This window comes from Strongyloides ratti (assembly GCF_001040885.1).
Source record: "Strongyloides ratti genome assembly S_ratti_ED321, chromosome : X".
Lineage (NCBI taxonomy): Eukaryota > Metazoa > Nematoda > Chromadorea > Rhabditida > Strongyloididae > Strongyloides > Strongyloides ratti.
Window position 1 is genome coordinate 1,567,958 of NC_037309.1, and position 22,383 is coordinate 1,590,340.

A 22,383-nucleotide genomic window follows, 5' to 3' on the forward strand; every position below is an offset into this window, starting at 1 on the left:
TATAAATTTAAAACTTTTTTAATCATATATTCTTTTTAATAAATAAGATTTCTTGTAATAGTTTTTATGTACCTAGATTCTTAACCTAGTTTAAATCTTAAAAGCAATTATAATAATAAAAACATTTTAAAAAAAGTTATATTATTAACTGTGTTTTATAAATTTAAAACATTAATATTTAAATTTGAATTTATTAACATGTTTTTTAATAAAAATTTTAAAAAAATACTTGAATAATAATAAATACGATCACAAAAATTATATATATTTAAAAATGGCATTAATAATCTATCAAAAAAATTATATTCTTAAAATTTTGTTTCTACAAAAAAAATTAAAAGACATTTTATATAAGAATATGATCAATATTTTTTACCAATAAAGATATTAATAATCTTATTTTATAGAATGATAGAGAAAAATTCGAAGCACATTATATTGAATATTCAGGAATATATGTAAATTTTCAAAGTTGTTACAAAAATTTTTAAAAATAAAATGTTAAACTAAATATATAAATATCTTAATAACTTTTTTGAAAATAACAATATAAAAATTTATGTAAAAATATTAATGAATTAAATAGAAAAAAGGTTTCCAAAAAACAACATTTTAGAATTTAAAAATTTAGGTGTAAAAATAATTATATTTTTGCAATATAAAATTAAATATTGTAAATTGTAATATAAAAAAAATTATTTTAATTTTAAATTTTGAACTGTATTTTACTGGTCATTTTAAAACAAAGTAAAAAACTTTTAAAAGCATATTTTATCAGATGATTTTTTTATTTTCATCTATTATTCTTCACGTATCATACAGTTTATATGGCGTATTACATTTTTAAAATGATATAATTATAATTTGTTCATAACCAGTATAAAATCTTTATACTTTTTTTGCATATTGCACACAGCTTTGAACTAAAAATTTTTTATACAATGGCCGTAAAGAAAGAGGAAGAATTATTCTATAACATTTATTAGACTATTTAAAAAAGTATCTAATGGGTTGTTTAATGTACTATCTACTTTTAAGTAGTGATAGCTAATATTTATCAAAGTTTAATTTTATTCTATCATGGTATATAATTATCAAAAAAATGAATATTACAAAAAATGGTATTTCGTTTCTATTTTATTAATTACACATTTTTTTTATCATTTTTATCATTTTTATCATTTTTTTAATTTTTATTCTTCTATTATTCTTTTAAATATATTATTCTTATTATTAATAATTTTTTTTTGATAATTAAGCTTGACAAAATTTATTATTACACAATAACAGCATTTTTTTTTGCATTTTAATTTGTTTTATAGGCCTAATTGTAGAATTTTTTTATCACACACTACTGACGCAAGAATTTTAGAAAGAATTATATCTTAGAATTGATATCAGTAAGTTTAAAATATATCAAAAAATTTTATATACTCTTTAAGAAAATGATGAAAAAGATAAAAAATGATCAAAATGAAACAAAAGAAGAATCATCTTTAAGAAACAAATTGGGTAAGTTTAAAATAAATTGAAAAGAATGAAATAATTTTTAAGTTAACGATGAAAAATATAAAAATAATCGTACCAAAATGGAAGAAGAACTATTTAATTTCAGAACACCGGAAAGGTTACCTCCACTTATCAACCACGCCCCAAGAAAAAAAAAGAAAAAGATGTATATTAGTACAAGAGTAAAAGACAGAAGATGTGAAATAGATAATCAAAGTCTTAAGTTTGGGTCTAGTGAAGCTGCTTTGGCTGCTCTTGATAAACAATTAGAAGAATTAGAAAAAGAAGTTATGAAAAAAGTTATGAAAAAATTTATGGAGTTTAGGAAAAACTCTACTCACTAAAATGTTTAATAAAAAAGCAATAATAATTTTCATTTTTCCAAGTGTTTTTTTTTTAAATATTATTATTAAAATATACCATTTAATTAATAATATTTTTTTATGTTTATTAACGAACATATTAGATAAAATGAAATGCATTTTTAATTGTTAAACATGGATTTTTGTAACCATTATATTTTTGCTTTGTTAATAATAATTTAAAATTTATTTTATGTGCATTTTTTGTTTTTAATATAGCATTGATTATATTTAAAATTCATCATTTTTAAAGACGTTAAAATAAATGTAACATCATTTTCAAATTCAATAATAATTTTTTTTTTATTAGATAAGTTATAGATCAAATTTGAAATATTTAAGATTATTGTTAATTTTTAAGAATAGTTAAAATGTTTTTATCAAAACAGTTTATTACAGACTAAATTTTATAGAGAATTGTTAAAAATTATTCCATGATAATCTGAAAAGTTTCAATTGAGATATTAGAAAGTCAGAAAAAATAAATATTAAAAATATTTTTCTCATATGTTATATTTGACATTGTAATAATAATAAAAACAATAGAATTTTTTTTCATGTAAAGCCAAAATGTGCCTCAAGGACAGCTTTAATTTAGAAATTATTTTAAACATAGATTTTATCTAAAAAAAATATTTTTAAAAGTAACTTACGTATTAGTAATATCTAAAAAATAAAATATAATTTCTGCTACTTTGATAATTTAGAATAAAAATAAAATTTTCAAGTAATTCTAATACGTAAACAGCATTCAAATTAATCCTACTTATGAATACAAATTTTAATAAAAAAAATAATATACCGGAAAATTTTTTATGTTTAAAATTGTCAACAGCAAACTCATTTTTACAATATATTGTATTATGTAGTTATAGTTTAACTAATCTTAATGATTTTTTGAGTAGAATTTTAAGCACATTTTTGATCCGTTATCTAATACTCTTATTAATTAAATAATGTATAAAATAAAATTATTAAATTTAAAAACATATAAAATTTAAAAATATTTTATTACTTATTGTATTATAACTTTAGAAAAAATATAATTATTGAATTATATGATAAAGAAGTTTAATAATTTACTAATTAAGAATAAAAAAATTTAAAAGATTGTAGTATTGTTTTAGTTAAATATTTAAAATTTTTAGTGCTTTTTGAAAATAATTGATGGAAATATAATGTAAGTAATATTATATTATAATAAACAGATGTCATTTGAATCTATCTCTGTAATTATGGTATTGCTATTGTTGTTGTTACTATCTAATGTGAGATTTGTGGTTGGACCGAATTTAATTTTTGTTTTAATTCAGTTATTAAAGCAAGTAAGTTTTTTACAGAAACATTAGATTGTTTTTTATTTTTTTTTCTATTATTTTTTTTATTTTTCCTGAATTTACGGCGTTTTTGTCTTTTTTCTATAATATGGTTATCTACTTCATCATTTAAAATAACTCCAATTGAAATATCTTTTACGATTAATGAATTATCAGCTAGAACTTGATCATTCAATTCATATGATTTAGATATGAAAAGAAGTCCTATTAAAATAATAAATACCAATGAAGATAAAGTATTCATAGTAGAATATTTCAAATGAATTTTTGATGCTTGAATCAAAATGTTGCATTCTTTTTATACTCCTTAATTTATTTACTTTTATCAAAAATCATTGTGTATATTTTTAATTAAAATATTAACAATTATAATTTCTTAACAATAACATTAATATTAAATATATTAATATTATGTTTTAAGTAAAAAAACGTTTTGTTGAGCAAAGACTATTATATTGTATTTTGTAAAAACGGTTTATTGTATTTTAACATTCATTTGCCAAAAAATACCAAGAAATTTAACTTAAGGAAAAAAGAATTTTTAAAAATTTATTTAATATTTTCTAAACTATTATAAATTACTCTTCTGTATGAATCTTAAATGTACAAAAAGTTAATTTTTGTTTTTTATCCCATTTTTTGACACCATCTGTCACATAATTATTTGTATTTGTTTGAACTTTTTGTATGAAATGGCTACACAATGGTCATCTGTTTTTAAATTTGTTAAGTATATTTAATAACATAGTTATGAAAACTTTACTTTAATTTAAAAAAAATTTTAGGCTATTTATTATTTCAAAACTCATTAGAATATTTGGTAAACTTTAATAAAAAAAATTTTCAATAAATTATCCAATATAAAATTAGATTAAAAAAATTCATTTAAATTAAATATGTTTGATATATTTATTTTTAAAATTTACTCTTTTTTTAGAATTAAATTTATTAAATTGAATATTTAGTGAATATCTTAAAATAGTCAATCAACTGTAATGCTAAAATTGTAACTAATGTTATTGGAACTTTAAAAAATAAAAATTATCTTCAAATTGTTATAATTTTATTTAAACTCAAAAAAATCATACAATAAAATTTTTATTTGCTGTTTAAATAATTAAAATATTAAAATTTTTTTTTATCATGACAACATTGTTTTAAGAATTTAGTTTTTTTATAAAAAAATGTTTAACAAGTACTTTATAATTAATTTTTTATTAAACAAAATTTAATTTTTCTATTTAAGTTGTTTTGTTAAAAATATTAAATAAAGTTATTTTTACAAATTAATAATTTTGATTCTAAAAAAAATTTAAATTACAAATATAATATAATCTTCTTAAATTATATATGTTTACAAAATTTTGTAATTAAAAATATATTAAATATGAAAAAAAAATTTATTGTTCTAATGGTAAAGTTACTTTAAAATATAATACAATAAATTTAAATATATGATCAAGCAAGTTCATATCATATTTAGCACATATAAAAAAATTCAACTGTTTTTTTAAAAGTTAAATGTTTTAAAGTTTTGATTGTTTTTGAATTGATTTATAGAAATTTACTGTGCTTAATACTATATTCAAATATATAAGTGCATTAGAATATTTTGTTGTTATTATGTTGTTGTAGTGGTTGCTACTGTTGTTGTTGTTGCTGTCAATTGCATGATTTGTGCTTGAACATTATTTAATTGTTGTTGTAATTGAACTATCAATGTAACTATAGTATTTAAAGAAGCATTACGTTGTCGTCTTCTTATTCTTTTATTTTTTTTTGAATTATTTTTTTTTTGTCTTTTTTCTATAATATGATTATCTACTTCATCATTTAAAATAACTCTACTTGGAACATCTTGAACGGTTAAAGAATTATCAGCTAGAACTTGATCTGTCAATTCATATGACTTAGATATGAATAGAAGTCCTATTAAAATAATAAATAACAATGAAGATAAATTTTTCATAGTAGAAGATTTCAAATGAATATTTGATGCTTAAATTAAAATCTTGTATTCCTTTTATACTCTTTAATTTATTTATTTTTATCAAAAATCATTGTTTATTTTTGAAAATTAAAATATTAACTTTTATATTTTTTAAACAATTGTATTTAAATCAAATTTATTAATAATATACTTAAGCAAAAAAAATTCTTGTTGAATAAAGATTATTTAAAAATATTATTTATTCATTTCATAAAAATATTAATTTACCAAATTATACTAAAAAAATTTTAAAATATTAAAATAAAATTTTTTGAAATTATTTAATATTTTCTAAATTATTTTAAAGTATTTTTTAATATAAATCTTAAATGAAAAAAGTAAATTTCATCTTTAAGCACAATTTTTTGACAGCATTTGTCACACAATAGTATTTGCTTATACTTTTTGTTTAAAATGGCTACACAATGGTCATTTGTTTTTTTTTTAATTTTTTGTGTACATTTAATAACTTTTATTATAGAAATTAAATTTTGATTTCAAAAATATTCTAAACTATTTATAGTTTAATAGTCAATAAAATTTAGTACAGTTTAATAAATTTTAAAAAAACAAAAGTTATTTAATATCTTATACATTTTTTTACGATAATAAATTTCTTTTATTTGTATTAAATATGTTTTATACATTTATTTTTAAAATTTATCTATCGATACTTTCTTAACATTTTTTTTTTTAAATTAAGTATTTAGTTAATATCTTTAGGTAATCAAACAACTGCAATGTCAAAATTATAACAAATTTTATTTAAATTTTAAAAAATTAAAAATATTTTAATTATCATATTTTTATTGTTACTTTTTTAAAACTTAATAAAATCAAATTACAAAGTTTTTAATTGTTTTGTATATAAAAGAATTGTCAAAATTATATTTTTTATATATAGAAATTTTCTATTACAAATTCAGGTTCATAAGAAATATAACTTGTAAAACTATATAATATATTTTTCATTTAACAAAAAAAAAATATTTATAATTTTAAAAATATTATATTATTTTATTGCTTAAATAGTATAATTACTTTAAAATAAAATATAATATAATTTAAACATATGATCAAGCAAAATCATATAATATGAATTACATATTTAAAGATTTCAAATGATTTTTAAAAATTAAATGTTTTAAAATTTTGATTTGTCTTGAAAATAACTAACAAAAATATATTTATACAAAACTGCGATAAAATTTAAACATGGAAATAGAATCTTATGCTGTTCTTATGGTATAGCTGCTGCCGTTGATGCTGTTGAAGCTGTTGATGTCGTTGATGCTATTGTTGTTAATTGTGAAATTTGTGATTGGACAATATTTAATTGTTGTTGTAATTGAACTAAACTTGTAAGTATGCTATTAATAGAAACAGTTAGTTGTCTTCTTTTTCTTTGTCTATTTTTTTTGGTTTTACTGCTTTTTTGTCTTTTTTGTATAATATGATTATCTACTTCATCATTTAAAATAACTCCACTTGGAACATCTTGAACGGTTAATGAATTATCAGCTAGAACTTGATCATTCAATTCGTATGACTTAGATATGAATTGAAATGCTATAAAAATAATAAATACCAATGAAGATAAATTATTCATAGTAGAAGATTTTAAATGAGTATTTGATGCTTGAATCAAAATGTTGCATTCTTTTTATACTCTTAAAATTATTTACTTTTATCAAAAATCATTGTGTAATTTTTTAAATCAAAATATTAACTTTTTAAATTTCTGAATAATATTTTTTTATTTAAAAACGTTTTGTTGAGCAAAGACTATTATATTGCATTTTAACATTCATTTGCCAAAAAATACCAAGAAATTTAACTTAATGAAAAAAGAATTTTCAAAAATTATTTAATACTTTCTAAACTATTATAACTTATTCTTCAGTATGAATCTTTAACGTGTAAAAAGTTAATTTTTGTTTTTTATCACATTTTTTGACACCATCTGTCACATAATTATTTGTATTTGTTTGAACTTTTTGTATAAAATGGCTACACAATGGTCATCTGTTTTTTTAATTTGTTATCTATTTTTAATAATTTTAATTATAAATAATAAAATTTGTTTTAAAAATAAAGTTAAAAGTTTCAAAAATTATATACATTAGAAAATTTAAATGCAGTTGAATTTTAATAAATAAATATATTTTAATATCTGATATTTTTTCGAATGATAACAGTTTTTATTGTTTAAAACCAAATACGGTTTTATGATTCTTAAAATATTTTTTTAAAATGTATCATTAAAACTTAAATTTTAAAATTTATATGTTATAAAAAATTTCAGCATTATATTTTTTATGTATTTACTTAATATTTTAAAATAAGCAAACAATTGTAATGCCAAAATTAGAATAAATTTTATTGAAAGTTTTAAAAATCAAGAACATTATAATAATCATATCTTAATTGTTACATTTTTTAACTTAATAAAATCAAATTAGAAAAATTTTAGTTGTTTTGAATAAATTAAATTATCAAAAGTATATTTTTTTTATATTGTCAACAATGTTTTAAGAATTTGGTTTTTTTATAAAGAAATATTTAAGAAGTGATTTATGATTAATTTTTTATTAAACAAAATTTAATTTTTCTATTTAAGTTGTTTTGTTAAACACATTAAATAAAGTTATTTTTACAAATTAATAATTTTGAATCTAAAAAAAGTTTTAATTACAAATATAATATAATCTTCTTAACTTATATATGTTTACAAAATTTTGTAATTAAAAATATATTAAATATGAAAAAAAAAATTTATTGTTTTAATGGTAAAGTTACTTTGAAATATAATACAATAAATTTAAATATATGATCAAGCAAGTTCATATCATATTTAAAACAAATAAAAAAAATTCAAATGTTTTTTTTAAAACTTAAATGTTTTTAAGTTTTGATTGTTTTTGAAATGATAAAAAGTATATTACTTTCCTTAATACTACATTCAAGCATATAAATGCATTAGAATATATTGTTGTTATTATGTTGTTGTAGTTGTTGGAACTGTTGTTGTTGTTGCTGTCAATTGCATGATTTGTGCTTGAACATTAGTTAATTGTTGTTGTAATTGTGCTACCAATATAGCTATACTTCTTAGAGAAGCATTACGTTGTTTTCTTCTTTTTGTTTTATTTTTTTTTGCTTTATTTTTTTTTTGTCTTTTTTGTATAATATGATTATCTACTTCATCATTTAAAATAACTCTACTTGGAACATCTTGAACGGTTAAAGAATTATCAGCTAGAACTTGATCTGTCAATTCATATGACTTAGATATGAATAGAAGTCCTATTAAAATAATAAATAACAATGAAGATAAAGTATTCATAGTAGAATATTTCAAATGAATATTTGATGCTTGAATTAAAACATTGTATTCTTTTTATACTCTTAAAATTATTTACTTTTATCAAAAATTATTAAATATTATTTTAAATCATAATATTAACTTTTTAAATTTCCAAACAATGATATTTAAATTAAATTTTTTTTTATTATACTTAAACGAAAAAAAATTCTTGTTGAATAAAGATTATTTTAAAGTATCAAGCAAACTTTATTCATTACATAAATATATTCATTTGCCAAGTTGTATATGAAATTTTAATTTACTTTAGTATCAATTTAAAAAAAATTATTTTATACTTTATGATTAAATATAATTTGTTCTATATATAAATCTTAGATGCTCTAAAACTAAATTTTGCTTTTTATTACTTTTGTGACAGCAATTGTCGTATAATTATTTGTATTTATTTAAACTTTATCAAAAATGGTCACTTAATGGTCAATTGTTTTTTTAAATTTTTTGTGTACAATTTATAATTTTAATTATATTAACTCATGTTTCTTTAAAATTAAACAATTTTAAATATTTTTTAATTGATACGTAAAATTAAAAAAGTAACGGTTAATAAGTCTTAAATTTTTTTTAGTAACTTTCATTTGATTTCAATGAGATAATAAAAGAAATATTTATTTTGATATTATCATTTGTTGTTTTTTTGTAAAAAATTTAAAATAATTTTAAGATATTTCATGTTTTTACTATAAATCTTTTTTTAAAACAATTTATAAAAGAAATATTTTACTTTTTAGATTTTCACTGAATTAAAAAAAATATAAATGCCATTTTTTTTATAATAAAATATATCATTTTAGAAGCACGCTAAAAATACGCTTATTAAAAAAATATTTTTGAGATTCGTATAAACTTTAAAAAATAAACTACTATTTGCATAATTTTCATAACAAAACTTTTTAAACAGTTTTAATTTTGCTTTTTAATAATATGTTTTGATTATTAGGTCATTTGAAAAGTTTTGAGCCTCACTATGATGGAGTTAATATTTTTCCCTTATAATACCGCCATTATTTGACGTTATTCCCCTCAAGCTTAATGCTTTTTTTCCATCTAGATTCTATAGCTTTTATACCCTTTTTGAAGCAATTTTCTTCAAAGCTTTCAAAATAGCCATCTACGGTCTTTTGAAGCTCTTCAAGTGATGAAAATCGCTTTCAACTTAGAAATTTTTTTAATCTAGAGAACAAATAAAAGGCAGATGAAGCTAAATCTAAAAAATTAGGTGGATTTGGCAATAATTTTTATCTCAAACTTGAGATTTTTGATAAAGAAGTCAAGCACGTATGAGCATGTGCATTGTCCTGATGAAAAATGATTTTTTTTTGTTCAATCTAGGTCTTTTTTCACGAATCTTTTGGTCCAACTGGTCTAAAAGATTAGAATAATATTCTCTAGTTATAGTTTGACCATTTGGAAAAAAATCCATTAGCAGAATTCCTTTAGAATCTCAAAAATTGAAGCTACAATTTTTTTGCTTCAAAACGTTGACTTAACCTCCTTCGGAGATGGAAAATTAAGGTTTTTCCATTTTTTTGACTATTTTTTTTGGCTCAGGATTGTTGTAGAGAATCCACATTTTATCCTTAATTAAAAATTTTTTAATGAAATCCTTTTTATCTTTCAAAAAAAGCTCCAAAATTTCCTTTGAAATTTGAACTCTGGTGCTTTTTTTATTGATTTTTAGTGAATGCGGCACCCATATTGCGGACATTATTTTCATATTTAATTCTTCAATTTTTATATAATATTTTTATTCTACAGAAATCTCCATCTTCTTAGCTATCTCCTTGACTAATAATTTTTTATGATTCATTACCATTTCAGGGACTTTTTTAATGATTTCTTTGGTCGTTGCAGTTTTAAGGCGAAACTGCATTAATCATCTTCTAAGCTTGTTTTTTTATGATTGAATTCAGATATCCATATCCTAATAGTGCCATTAGAAAGAGAATCTTCTCCTGATACGTTTAGCATGTTTTTGAAGATTTCTGTGGCTTTTAAGCCTTTTTTTACAAAGCTTTTTTTAACGGACTTTTTTAAAATTTTTCCATGGTAGAAAATATTTAAAAATCGAATGATTTTAAATATTAATAACTGATAAAAAAAAATTGTCTTATCAGTTAGGGTTTTTTTTCATAGTGATAAAAAAGTTTCTCTTTAAGATAGGCTATATATTGGTTTTATTTTTTAATGACTAATGCCTTAGGCTCAAAACTTTTCAAATGACCTAATATTTTATTATTTCCATTTCTAATATTAACAAAATTTAAATATTGCTTAATAAAAATCACAAGAACATCAGGTTCATACATAAAAAAACCATTTTTACAATTCTTTGAATTGATATAATTTAAATGAAAAACTTTGATTTGTTTTTTAATACTTTGTCAATGTTATATATTTCATATTGCATTACCAAAAAATGTTTTTAATAGTATTTTTTTCTACAATTTATTTTATCTTACCAAAGTAAAATTAACAGTTATAATTAAGTTATTTTAATAAAAAAATTAATTCAAATAAATTGTTATAATAAAAATTTGATTTATGAAAAAGTGCATAAAAATTATAAAAGAATACAAAAAGTGTAATTTTATTTCATTAAATAATAATTTTTAAAAAATAAATTTGACAAGCCAATCACTTAATATTAAAAGTTTTTTATTTATAAATAAATAATGCTTATAAATAACTTTTACCAAACGAAATGGTCAAAATTTGTTATTTATTTAGGCTAATAAATTGAATCATATTTAATAAAATGTTAAACACCAGTAAATTGTTATCAGAAAAAATCTGTTTTGTTGTAACACAAATTTACTGGATAAGCAAAATTTGTTAGTTTACTAAATCAATGTCTATTTATTATAATTCTGTTAGAACCGTTTTTATTGCTAGAATTATTGGTAAAAATTGAAATACTGTTTGTAATATTTCCAAATGTATTTTTAGACGGTGCTAGTCCTAATTCAGAAATCAAAAATGATAGTTGATTTAAAACAGATTGTAACTGTTGTTGTAATAGAGAAAGGATAGACTTTAATGGTAGATGCAATTGTTTTTGTTCTTGAATGAGTGATGCATTTCTATTAACTAAATTGCTATTGATCTGTATCCCACCTTGATTTACAAAGGTTCTTGAATAAGAAGAATCTTGTCTTTTTTTTATGATATTATTATTTTGTTCATCATTTAAAATGACTGGTGCTAGAATATTCTTCAAATTTGAAGAATCAATTAAATTTTTGTCTTCAAAATTTAGCGATTTAGAAATTGCTAATGAAAAAAATAAGACAAAAAATATGAATGATGATAAAATATTCATAGCTAAAGACATTTGAAATGAATGATTGACGATTTTATTAAAAATTAAAACTTTTTTATATTTTTGAATTATTTATTTTGATCAAAAATTAATATAATAGTATTTAAAATAATATCAAAAACTTTTTTGATAAAAAATTATTTGTTTTTAATAATTTTAAGCTATGAGTTTTTATTAGAAAAAAAAAATTAATGTAAATTAAATTATTCTATATAGTTTCAATCATTGAAACATACTTTTAATTTAAAATTGATAATAATAAAAATTATTAAAATTTTTTATTCAATTGATAATTTAAAAATTAAGAAAAATAATATTCATTATGCTCAATTTTGTTTTTAAAAATTTTTGTTTAAACAGCAATATTGATATATGGTTAAAATTTTATGAATACATACAATTTTGAATTGACTACTTTTATTTTTAAATTATTATGTATGTTTAATAATTAAAGTTGTATTTAATAATTTTATTTTGAAATGTAATTTAATAAAGTTTTAATAATTGAAAAAAAAATGTTAACGAATTCAAAAACCATATGTAAGTTAATTTTTTAAGATAACAAGTTTTGTTTTTGTATTAAAATGGTAACAAAAAATTTTATTAATTTTTTTACCCAAAAAAAAGTAATATAAAATATTAAACTAGAGAAAACAAAAAATTTTATGTTAATATGTAAATTTTTATTATTTTTAATTTCAGTTTTAATCATAATAAATTAACAAAATTTTCAAATTGTATTTTTAATTTTTTTTTTTACTTGAGTAAAATTTTATTTAATTTTTATAATTTCTTAAAAATTTTACTTTTTTTATATTATACATTGTAATTAAAAAAATTCTTGTTATTATTTTAAAAATGTTTATAATTTGAGTAAAAAATATTAAATTTAAAATTAAAGCTATTAAAGATTCATTTTATATCAAACGTAATCAAATAACTTATTTACATTTTTAAATTGTAAGGAAAATTCTTTTTAAATGAAGAAATCTTGATTTATATTCAAAACTAGCAAGAAAAAAAATTTTAATGATAAAAAAAATAAAATATAAATTTTTTTTAATATTTTCTTATATAACTATAATTTGAAAAATCATTTGATAAGTCATTTTGAAAAAAAATCCTTTGTGGATAGACAAAATAAATTAAAACATTTTTTTAATACAAAAGTTTTAAGATTAAGAATTTGGACTTATAACTGTATAATCACTTTTAAAAAAAATAAGTAATTTATTAAAAAATAAAATATATGAATATATTTTTTTAAATAACTTATTTTAATACTGTCAAATTGAAATTTACTTGATGGTAATATTTTTTAATAAAAAATATTCTGCTTAATTTATTTTTGATAATTTATTTGATAATTAATATGACATATTAATATCATATTCGTTAGTATATTGATGAAGTCTTTGAATACAAGTGTTTAGCAGTTTTATATAATTTTGATATTTGATTTTGAACAGATGTCAACTGTTTTATAAACTCAGTTTGCATTTGTTCTAATAGATCTATCAAAGAATTTTGACTTTCTTGTATACCATTTTTTATTTGATTGAATGTAGCATTTGAATTTTCAATCTTACCATTAACTTGAATTCCGTCATTATTATTATACTTAGGTTGTCTTTTTTCTATGAAATGATTATTTTCATCATTTAAAATAACTGGTGTTAAATCATTCTTTAAATTAAAAGAATCAATTAAATTTTTGTCTCTTGAATCTATTGAATCAGATATAATTATTGAAACAAATAAAACAAAAATAGTGAATGATGATAAAATATTCATAGCTGAAGACATTTGAAATGAATAATTGACGATTTTATTAAAAATTGAAAGCTTTTTATAATTTTTGAATTATTTATTTTGATCAAAAATTATTATAATAATATTTAAAATAATATCAAGAACTTTTTTTATCATAAATTTATTTCAAACAACAAGTTTTAAATAGAAAAACGTATATTAATGTTATGTAAATTTAATGTAAAATATTTACTTTTTTATTTTAAATTACTTCTTAAGTAAGCTTCAAATTTATAATTTTATTATTCATTCAAATGATAATTTAAAAGTTAAAAAAAAAAAGATGTCAATAAAGCAAATATTTTTGTGAAAATTTTTATTTGAATATTAAATATAATTAAACTTTTATAAATTAATATAATTGTAAATTTATCATTTTAGTTTTTAAACTATTATATATGTTAATAAATCATAACTTTATTTAATAAATAGAATTTGATATAATTTTTTAAAGTTTATATAATTAAATAAATAATGTTAACAAATTTAAAAACCATTTATGGCTTAGTTTTTCAAAACAAAGATTAAATATATGATTATAAAATTATTAAAATAAAATTTGAATATGATAAAAATATGATACTTTTATAAAAATCCATGTTTTTTTTTAATATTTTATATGTCTTTTAAGTATTGTCTAATATTTATCTTTATTTTTATTGTATTTTAATTAATGTTAAAAAAAATTGTTACTTATTTTTACAAACTTTAGAATCAAAATAGTAAAAAATTTTTAAAGCCTAAAAAATTTGCTTGTTAAAAAATGAAACATCATTATTTATAATAATGTTTTAATTTAAAAGAATAATTTTAAATGTTTATTTTAATATTTTTTATCAGTTGATTATGAAATAAAAATAAAGATTTTTTTTTAAAAAAGTAATTTATTTATATTTTCTTTAATTATTTAATAAAATAATTAACCATTAAAATGATTGAATGTTTGAATTAAATTTTTAACACTCTAATAATAATATGCAAAAAATGTATCTTTCCTTGTTTTTTAAAAAAATGGAATAATTTCGTTAAAGTGAAAAAGGCGTACAATAATAAATTCTGATAATGTTCATTTGACAAAAAAAATTAGTTGGTCTTTTTAAATAAAAAATACATGTTTAATGAAATAAAAATATAAAAAATATTAATATTTAATAAAATAATAAACATTAATAATAGTGAATAAACAAATTATAAATCTAATAACTATTAATTTTTGAATTACAAAATAAATTTTACTTATATTTTTTTAATTTATTTATAAAAAAATTTTAAAATGCTTAATACAAAAAAAATATTTCTTGATAGTTTTCAAAATAAAAATATGAAAATATTAAAAAAGTTATAAAAAATCATTTACACAATAAAGAAAATAAGAATATATTATTTTAATATATATTATCTAAAAACATTTTAATTGAGAATGATGATTATTAAAATTTATACACTTATTATGTTTAAATAAAGTTTACAAATAAATTTTATTAGACAATAAGACGGTATTTAAAATATTATAAATTATTTAGAAATATTTAATAATTTTAAAATTTACTTTGACGTTTAGATTTTTTAGTTTTTTTAGATTTGTTTTTATTCTTTTTCATGTACATAATGATTTCATTGCTAATATAACTAGTTGTTGTTCCTGGTAATTTCGATACGTTTGTTGTTATCTGTTGGTACGGAGCTTTTGGTGTTTGCGTTACAACCGGTGTTGTTGGTGAAGTCATTGAAATTGGATTCATTGATGGACATTTAGGAATGGGAGGACAAGTTGTTGTAGATTGTTGTAATTTTTCTGAATCTATTTCTTTTTCTATGTAATCAAATTCTCTAGCTAAATATGTTATTTGATATTGCAATTTTTGTATATTTTGTTGAAACGTTTCTTCTAAATATAACATAGCTTCCTTTATTACTTTATGACTATTTTTTATACCATGTTGTATTTGATTGAATGTACTATTTGAACCTTCAATATCACCATTAACTTGTATTCCATTTTCATTATCGTAAGTATTTTGTCTTTTTTCTAAGATATGATTATTTTCATCATCATTTAAAATAACTGGTGTTAAAATATTCTTTAAATTTGAAGAATCAATAAAATTTTTGTCACTGAATTCTAGTGACTTAGAAATAACTATTGAAACAAATAAGGCAAAAATTGTGAATGATGATGACATACTCATAGCTGAAGACATTTGAAATGAATAATTGACGTTTTAAGTAAAAATTGAAACTTTTTTATACTTTTTGAATTATTTATTTTGATCAAAAATTATTATAATAATATTTAAAATAAAAGTAAAATTTTCTTTGACATATAACTATTTATTTTAAATTGTTTTAAACAAATAGTTTTAATAAAAAACAAAACTATAAATTTAATGCAAATTTTATTATTTTTTATAATTTCAAAAATTGAATCATATTTTAAGTTTTAATTACTACTTTATAAATTTTTAAATTGATAATTATAAAAAATAATTAAATAGTTTTTTTCAAATAATAATATAAAATTTAAGAAAAAAAATATTCATTGTACTAAAATTTGTTTATAAAATTTTTTGTTTAAACAGCAAAATTGATATTAGGTTAAACTTTTAAAAATACATACAATTATAAATTAACAAATTTTGTTTTTAAACTATTATATATGTTTAATAATTAAAGTAATATTTAATAATCTGATATTTAATTTAATTTTTTAATGTTTAAATCATTAAAAAAATGTTAACAAATTCAAAAATTATTTTTAACTTCTTCAATTCAAAAATGAAAATTTTGATCTTAACAACAAAGATATTAAAAAATAAATTTAATATAATAAAAACATTCTTAATTATATTTTTGCAAATTTTGTTTTTGAACTTTTTATCTTTAAAATAGTAATTTACTTTTTAAGTTTAAGAAAATAAAAATTGATTGAAAAAAGTAAAGTATTATTATTTTTTTAATCTGTTTCTATTTAAAAGAATATTTTTAAAATTTAATCTTTTAATTTTTAATGTACAATTTTGTATATGAATAAAATTTTTATTGAAATTTTTATAATTTATTTTACATTCTTATTTTTCTATATAAAATATTTTTATTTTAATAATCTATAAAATTAAACGTTTTTTATTTTGTAATTTATAAATAAATTAAAACTAAGAAATATTTTTTCAAAGAAAATTATTAACGAAAAATTATTTATCTCTTTTTAATTGCATTAAATAATTTATATTTATCAACAAGAGTGAAATATTTATTTTAATGGTAATAATATAGTATCTTTTTAAAAATATGTTTGAAGAATGTTACTATAATTTTAAAAACTGTAAAATATAGTTTCAGATTTTAAATGTCACTCTTAGTAGTGTGTTAGTAGGCAGTACAAAGTAACCAGATTTAAAAGAGAAAATGTAAAGAAAAAAGGCAGTTATTTTTTATACTTATACGCTCATGATAAATCTAGAAGATGTATTAACAAGGTGAACTCCGTTTTAAGTAAGAAGTACTTTATATTTAATAATTATTAGCATTGATTAAAGTATAATTTTCTTTCATTTTATTGTAAAAATATTGTTAATATATATTATATATTACATGTGTTTATTTACATTTTAATTAGTAAAGAAAAAAAATTTATATATAGCTTCTTACAGTCAAAAAGGTATAATATAAACACTAATTAAAAATTTTTTTATAATTTAAACAAGTTTAATATTTTATATCTTTTTATTTAATAATATATTATAATAATAAAATATTAATGTTTTCAATTGATAACATTATATTAGTGGATCTATACTTAATGAAATGAAATAGAATAATTTAATTACAAATCAATAATATGAATAAACCATTTTGTAAAATAAAGGACGTATTATTTTATTAAATTTAAATTTAGAAGAAAAAAGTTTTAAAAATAAATATTTTAAATTTAAATTTAATTTTATTAATATTTTCTTAATTAACTTTAACTTTGAAAATCAATTGCAACTCCATTTTAATAAAAATTTTTTGCAGAAAGGAAAAATATATTATATCATTTTTTTTACTATATTTTTATTAAATCAAATTTTTATTAAAAGTTATCTTTAACAAGAACAAAATAAAATATTTTCACAATAAAGTTTTTTGAATTCATCATAAAGTATGTACAAAATTGTATAAAAAATTTAAAATTACAACAAAATTATTATTTTCTTTCCTTAAATAGTTTTAATCCTTTAAAGTTAAAATTAAATTTTAAAATCACTTTTTAAAAAAATTTAAATATTTATAAATAAAGAAGATATATGAATATATTTTATTAAATAAATTATTATAATACTGTCAAATTGAATTTCATTTAACGATAATATTATTCAATAAAAACTTTATGTTAAATTTGTAGTTGATAATTTATTAAATAATTAATAAGACATTGATACGATATTCGTTAGTATTTTGATGAAGCCTTTAAATTTAACTGCTTAGCACGTCTATATAAATCTAAAAATTGATTTTGAAACGATGTAAAGTATTTTTCAAATTCTTTTTGAATAGATTCTAAAATATATTTCAAAGATTTTTGACTTTCTTGTATATTATTTTTTATTTGATTGAATGTTGCATTTGAATTTTCAATATTACCATTAACTTGAATTCCTTCACTATTATTATAACTATCTTGTCTTTTTTTTATGTTATGAATATTTTCATCATCATTTAAGATAACTGGTACTAAATCATTCTTTAAATTTGAAGAATGAATTAAATTTTTGTCACTAAAATCTTTTGACTCAGATATAAATATTGAAATAAATAAAACAAAAATAGTAAATGATGATAACACATTCATAGCTGAAGACATTTGAATTGAATAATTGACGATTTTAATAAAAATTGAAATCTTTTTATACTTTTTAAAATATTTATTTTGATCAAAAATTATTATAATAATATTTAAAATAATATCAAGAACTTTTTTATATAAAGTTATTTTAAACAACAATTTTTTGATAAAAAAAAGATATTTTAATTTTATGTAAATTGAATAAAAATAAATCATTTTTTTAAGTAAAAAATTACTTTTTTAGTAAGTGTCAAATTGATAATTCTATATATCATTTAAATGATAATTTATAACTTAAAAAAAAAGATATTAAATAAACCAAATATTTTTGTGAAAATTTTTATTTGAATATTAAATATGATTAAACTTTTATAAATTAACAAAAATTTGTAAATTTACCACTTTAGTTTTTAAACTATTATAAATGTTTATAAATCACAACTTTATTTAATAAGTAGAATTTGATATATAATTTTTTAAAGTTTATATAATTATATGGATCTTATTTACAAGTGGAGACCCCTCAAATATCTCTTTTTTTAAAATATTTTTTTAAACTTTTTTTATTGTATATGGCTTAAAAGTTATAAAGGAATATAAAAAAGTAAAAAAAATTCAAAGTTTTCAAAAAAAAGTTTTCAAAAAAAATTTTTCAAAACTTTTTTTTTTAGTATTAGAATGTTGCAAATCAAGTAAAATTAAATCATTATTGGCACTAAAAGTAAAAAAAATAAAAACAAAATACTTTTTTCCACATAAATAACTTTTTTTTTTTTTCAAAATTTAAATATAAAAAAAAAACACCTATTAATTATCGAAATTTAAATATTATTAAAATAATATTCTAAAATATAAAAAAAAAAGAGACTGGAATTTGATCAAATATTAATTTTTTACGACAAAAATAAGCAAAATATTCCACAAAAACTAAAATGGCATAAATTTCTTCAGTAAAAAGCTTATCAAAAATTTTTTTCGATGAAAATGCAGCACTAGAATTTCTACAAAATAAAGGAATTACAAAAAAGGATATGGACTGTGAAAAATGTGGCTGTCCAATGAAATTGCTCAAAGCAAAGCTGTTATTTAAATGCGGCAAAAAAAAATTGGGATCTCTTTTACAAGTAGAGATCCCTCAAATATCTCTTTTTTTTAAAAATTTTTTAAACTTTTTTTATTGTATATGGCTTAAAAGTAATAAAGGAATATAAAAAAGTAAAAAAATTTCAAAGTTTTCAAAAAAAAATTTTCAAAAAAAAAAAACTTTTTGTTAAACTTTTTTTCACTTTAGAAATATAGAAAATTAAAAAATAAACAACTCTGTAAAAAAAAATCCAAAAAAATCTATTTTTAAAGAAGTTATTTGAGGGGTCTCCACTTGTACANTTGCATACCATCTTCATTATTATAATTATCTTGTCTTTTTTTTAAGATATGATTATTTTCATCATCATTTAAAATAACTGGTGTTAAAATATTCTTAAAATTTAAAGAATCAATGAAATTTTTGTCACTAAATTCTAGTGACTTAGAACTAACAAATGAAACAAATAAGGCAAAAATTGTAAATGATGATAAAATATTCATAGCTGAAAACATTTTAATTGAATAATTGACGATTTAATTAAAAATTGAAACCTTTTTATACTCTTTAATTATTTATTTTGATCAAAAATTATTATAAAAATATTTAAAATAAAAGTAAAAACTTTTTTACTATAAAATTATTTAATTTAAATTGTTTTAAACAATGAATATTTAAATGAAAATAAAATATTAACTTAATAAAAATTTAACTTAATTTAGTTTTAATTATTCCATCATTTTTTTAATTTTTAATTCCTACCTATTAAATTTTTAAATTGATAATTATAAGTATTATTCAAATAGTTTATTCAAATAATAACATAAAAGTTAAGAAAAAAAATATAAAATGTACTAAATTTTGTTTATGAAATTTTTTGTTTGAACAACAATATTGATATATGGTTAAACTTAAAAAAATACATACGATTATGAATTGACAAATTTAGTTTTTAAGCTATTTTGTATGTTTGTCAATCAAATCTATATTTTAAAAATCTGAACTTTAAATGTAATTTATTAAAGTTTATATAATTAAAATTAAAATGTTAACGACATTAATAACCATTTTAAAGTTAGTTTTTTAATATTAATATTTTAATTTTGATCATAATAAAAAAAATATTAAAGCAGAAATTAATTTTAATAAAAAATATGCTAATATTATTAATTACAAGTATAGTTTTAAATTTTCTGAAAATATCACATATTTTTACATACTTATCTTCTGTGTTTGTATTTAAATAAATGTTAACATAAATTTTTGCTAATCTTTTTTACTTTAAACTAAAAACTAAAAATTCAAAAAATAAATCTTTAAAAATTAAACGCTTTTAATGTTTTTAAAAAGTTATTCTTTTCTAAATCATTTTTCAAGAATATGCTTTTTTTTATTAAACTATTCTTTCATTGCATTTTCTGGTGCATAATTGATATTTTCTTTAAAATATTTTTTAACATATTTTCTTAATATATATTTAAAATGAATTAAATTTTTTACAAAAAAATAATGTTATATTATCTTTATTAGTAAATATTTCTTTTTAGAAAAATTTTATTTATTAATATAATAACATTAGGTTAACAAAGTGTGATTAAAATATTAAGTATAATATTTTTAGTAATATGATTGTAATTAGGGTATTAGAAAAAAGGTTGATTGCAGATTGAAGTATAAATAGATAGAAGATGTAAAAGACAATTCAGTTTTATATTTTCTAACTCTATTTATCAGTTTCAGACTTAAGAACAATTTCAAAAAATTGTTGTGGAAGAAAACTCTAATTTACTTTTAATTATTAAAAATAATATTGTATTATTTATATTCAATAAACCATTTTATGTAATATTCTTCATTTTATTATTATTATTCTGTCTGTTGAATTCATATCACCGTTGCATTATCTATTAACTGGATGATACTATGGAAGTTATAAAGATTTTAATTTAAAGATATCTTTAACAATAAACAAAATTAATATTTTCACAATAAAGTTTTTTGAAATCATCTTTAAGTATATACATAATTGTATAAAATATTAAAAATTACAACAAAATTATTATTTTTTTCATTAAAATGTTTTTATCCTTTAAAGTTAAAATTAAATTGTATAATTACTTTTTTAAACCAATTTATTTATTTAAAAATAAATAAGATATTTGAATATATTTTTATCAATTAAATTATTTTAATACTGTCAAATTGAATTTTACTTGATGGTAATATTATTTAATGAAAAAAATTTTTGTTTAATTTGTTGTTGAAAATTTATTAGGTAATTAAAAAGACATTAATACGATATTCGTTAGTATTTTGATGAGGCCTTTAAATTTAACTGCTTAGCACTTTTATATATTTTTGATAATTGTGTTTGAAACATATTAAAATATTTATCAAATTCAGATTGAATAGATTCTAAAATATATTTCAAAGATTTTTGATTTTCTTGTATATTATTTTTTATTTGATTGAATGTAGCATTTGAATTTTCAATATTACCATTAACTTGAATTCCTTCACTATTATTATATCAATCTTGTCTTTTTTTTATGATATGAATATTTTCAGCATCATTTAAGATAACTGGTACTAAATCATTCTTTAAATTTGAAGAATGAATTAAATTTTTGTCACTAAAATCTCTTGACTCAGATATAATTATTGAAACAAATAAAACAAAAATAGTAAATGATGATAACATATTCATAGCTGAAGACATTTGAATTGAATAATTGACGATTTTAATAAAAATTGAAA

At 17.5% G+C, this 22,383-nt stretch overlaps 9 protein-coding genes across 9 annotated transcripts; 1 reads left to right on the top strand and 8 right to left on the bottom strand.

The window, feature by feature from the left end:
• Positions 1–1,006: 1,006 nt before the first annotated feature.
• SRAE_X000032800 (Hypothetical protein) lies at positions 1,007–1,853 on the top strand (the record flags this gene model as incomplete). The annotated part of the gene is made up of 4 exons (XM_024644659.1): positions 1,007–1,020; positions 1,373–1,400; positions 1,443–1,512; positions 1,555–1,853. The coding sequence occupies 4 exons, from the start codon at positions 1,007–1,009 to the stop codon at positions 1,851–1,853; spliced, it is 411 nt and encodes a 136-aa protein (XP_024510196.1).
• A 1,281-nt stretch (positions 1,854–3,134) lies between these two features.
• SRAE_X000032850 (Hypothetical protein) lies at positions 3,135–3,452 on the bottom strand (the record flags this gene model as incomplete). Its single annotated transcript, XM_024644660.1, has 1 exon — positions 3,135–3,452. One exon carries the CDS (start codon positions 3,450–3,452, stop codon positions 3,135–3,137), a length of 318 nt encoding a protein of 105 aa, XP_024510197.1.
• A 1,377-nt stretch (positions 3,453–4,829) lies between these two features.
• On the bottom strand, positions 4,830–5,177 carry SRAE_X000032900 (Hypothetical protein; the record flags this gene model as incomplete). Its single annotated transcript, XM_024644661.1, has 1 exon — positions 4,830–5,177. The coding sequence occupies one exon, from the start codon at positions 5,175–5,177 to the stop codon at positions 4,830–4,832; it is 348 nt and encodes a 115-aa protein (XP_024510198.1).
• Positions 5,178–6,438: 1,261 nt separating this feature from the next.
• On the bottom strand, positions 6,439–6,807 carry SRAE_X000033000 (Hypothetical protein; the record flags this gene model as incomplete). Its single annotated transcript, XM_024644663.1, has 1 exon — positions 6,439–6,807. The coding sequence occupies one exon, from the start codon at positions 6,805–6,807 to the stop codon at positions 6,439–6,441; it is 369 nt and encodes a 122-aa protein (XP_024510199.1).
• A 1,389-nt stretch (positions 6,808–8,196) lies between these two features.
• SRAE_X000033100 (Hypothetical protein) lies at positions 8,197–8,544 on the bottom strand (the record flags this gene model as incomplete). Its single annotated transcript, XM_024644664.1, has 1 exon — positions 8,197–8,544. One exon carries the CDS (start codon positions 8,542–8,544, stop codon positions 8,197–8,199), a length of 348 nt encoding a protein of 115 aa, XP_024510200.1.
• Positions 8,545–13,300: 4,756 nt separating this feature from the next.
• SRAE_X000033200 (Hypothetical protein) lies at positions 13,301–13,711 on the bottom strand (the record flags this gene model as incomplete). Its single annotated transcript, XM_024644665.1, has 1 exon — positions 13,301–13,711. The coding sequence occupies one exon, from the start codon at positions 13,709–13,711 to the stop codon at positions 13,301–13,303; it is 411 nt and encodes a 136-aa protein (XP_024510201.1).
• Positions 13,712–15,255: 1,544 nt separating this feature from the next.
• On the bottom strand, positions 15,256–15,918 carry SRAE_X000033300 (Hypothetical protein; the record flags this gene model as incomplete). The annotated part of the gene is made up of 1 exon (XM_024644666.1): positions 15,256–15,918. The coding sequence occupies one exon, from the start codon at positions 15,916–15,918 to the stop codon at positions 15,256–15,258; it is 663 nt and encodes a 220-aa protein (XP_024510202.1).
• Positions 15,919–18,146: 2,228 nt separating this feature from the next.
• SRAE_X000033400 (Hypothetical protein) lies at positions 18,147–18,560 on the bottom strand (the record flags this gene model as incomplete). Its single annotated transcript, XM_024644667.1, has 1 exon — positions 18,147–18,560. One exon carries the CDS (start codon positions 18,558–18,560, stop codon positions 18,147–18,149), a length of 414 nt encoding a protein of 137 aa, XP_024510203.1.
• Positions 18,561–19,901: 1,341 nt separating this feature from the next.
• On the bottom strand, positions 19,902–20,141 carry SRAE_X000033500 (Hypothetical protein; the record flags this gene model as incomplete). The annotated part of the gene is made up of 1 exon (XM_024644668.1): positions 19,902–20,141. One exon carries the CDS (start codon positions 20,139–20,141, stop codon positions 19,902–19,904), a length of 240 nt encoding a protein of 79 aa, XP_024510204.1.
• Positions 20,142–22,383: the final 2,242 nt, after the last annotated feature.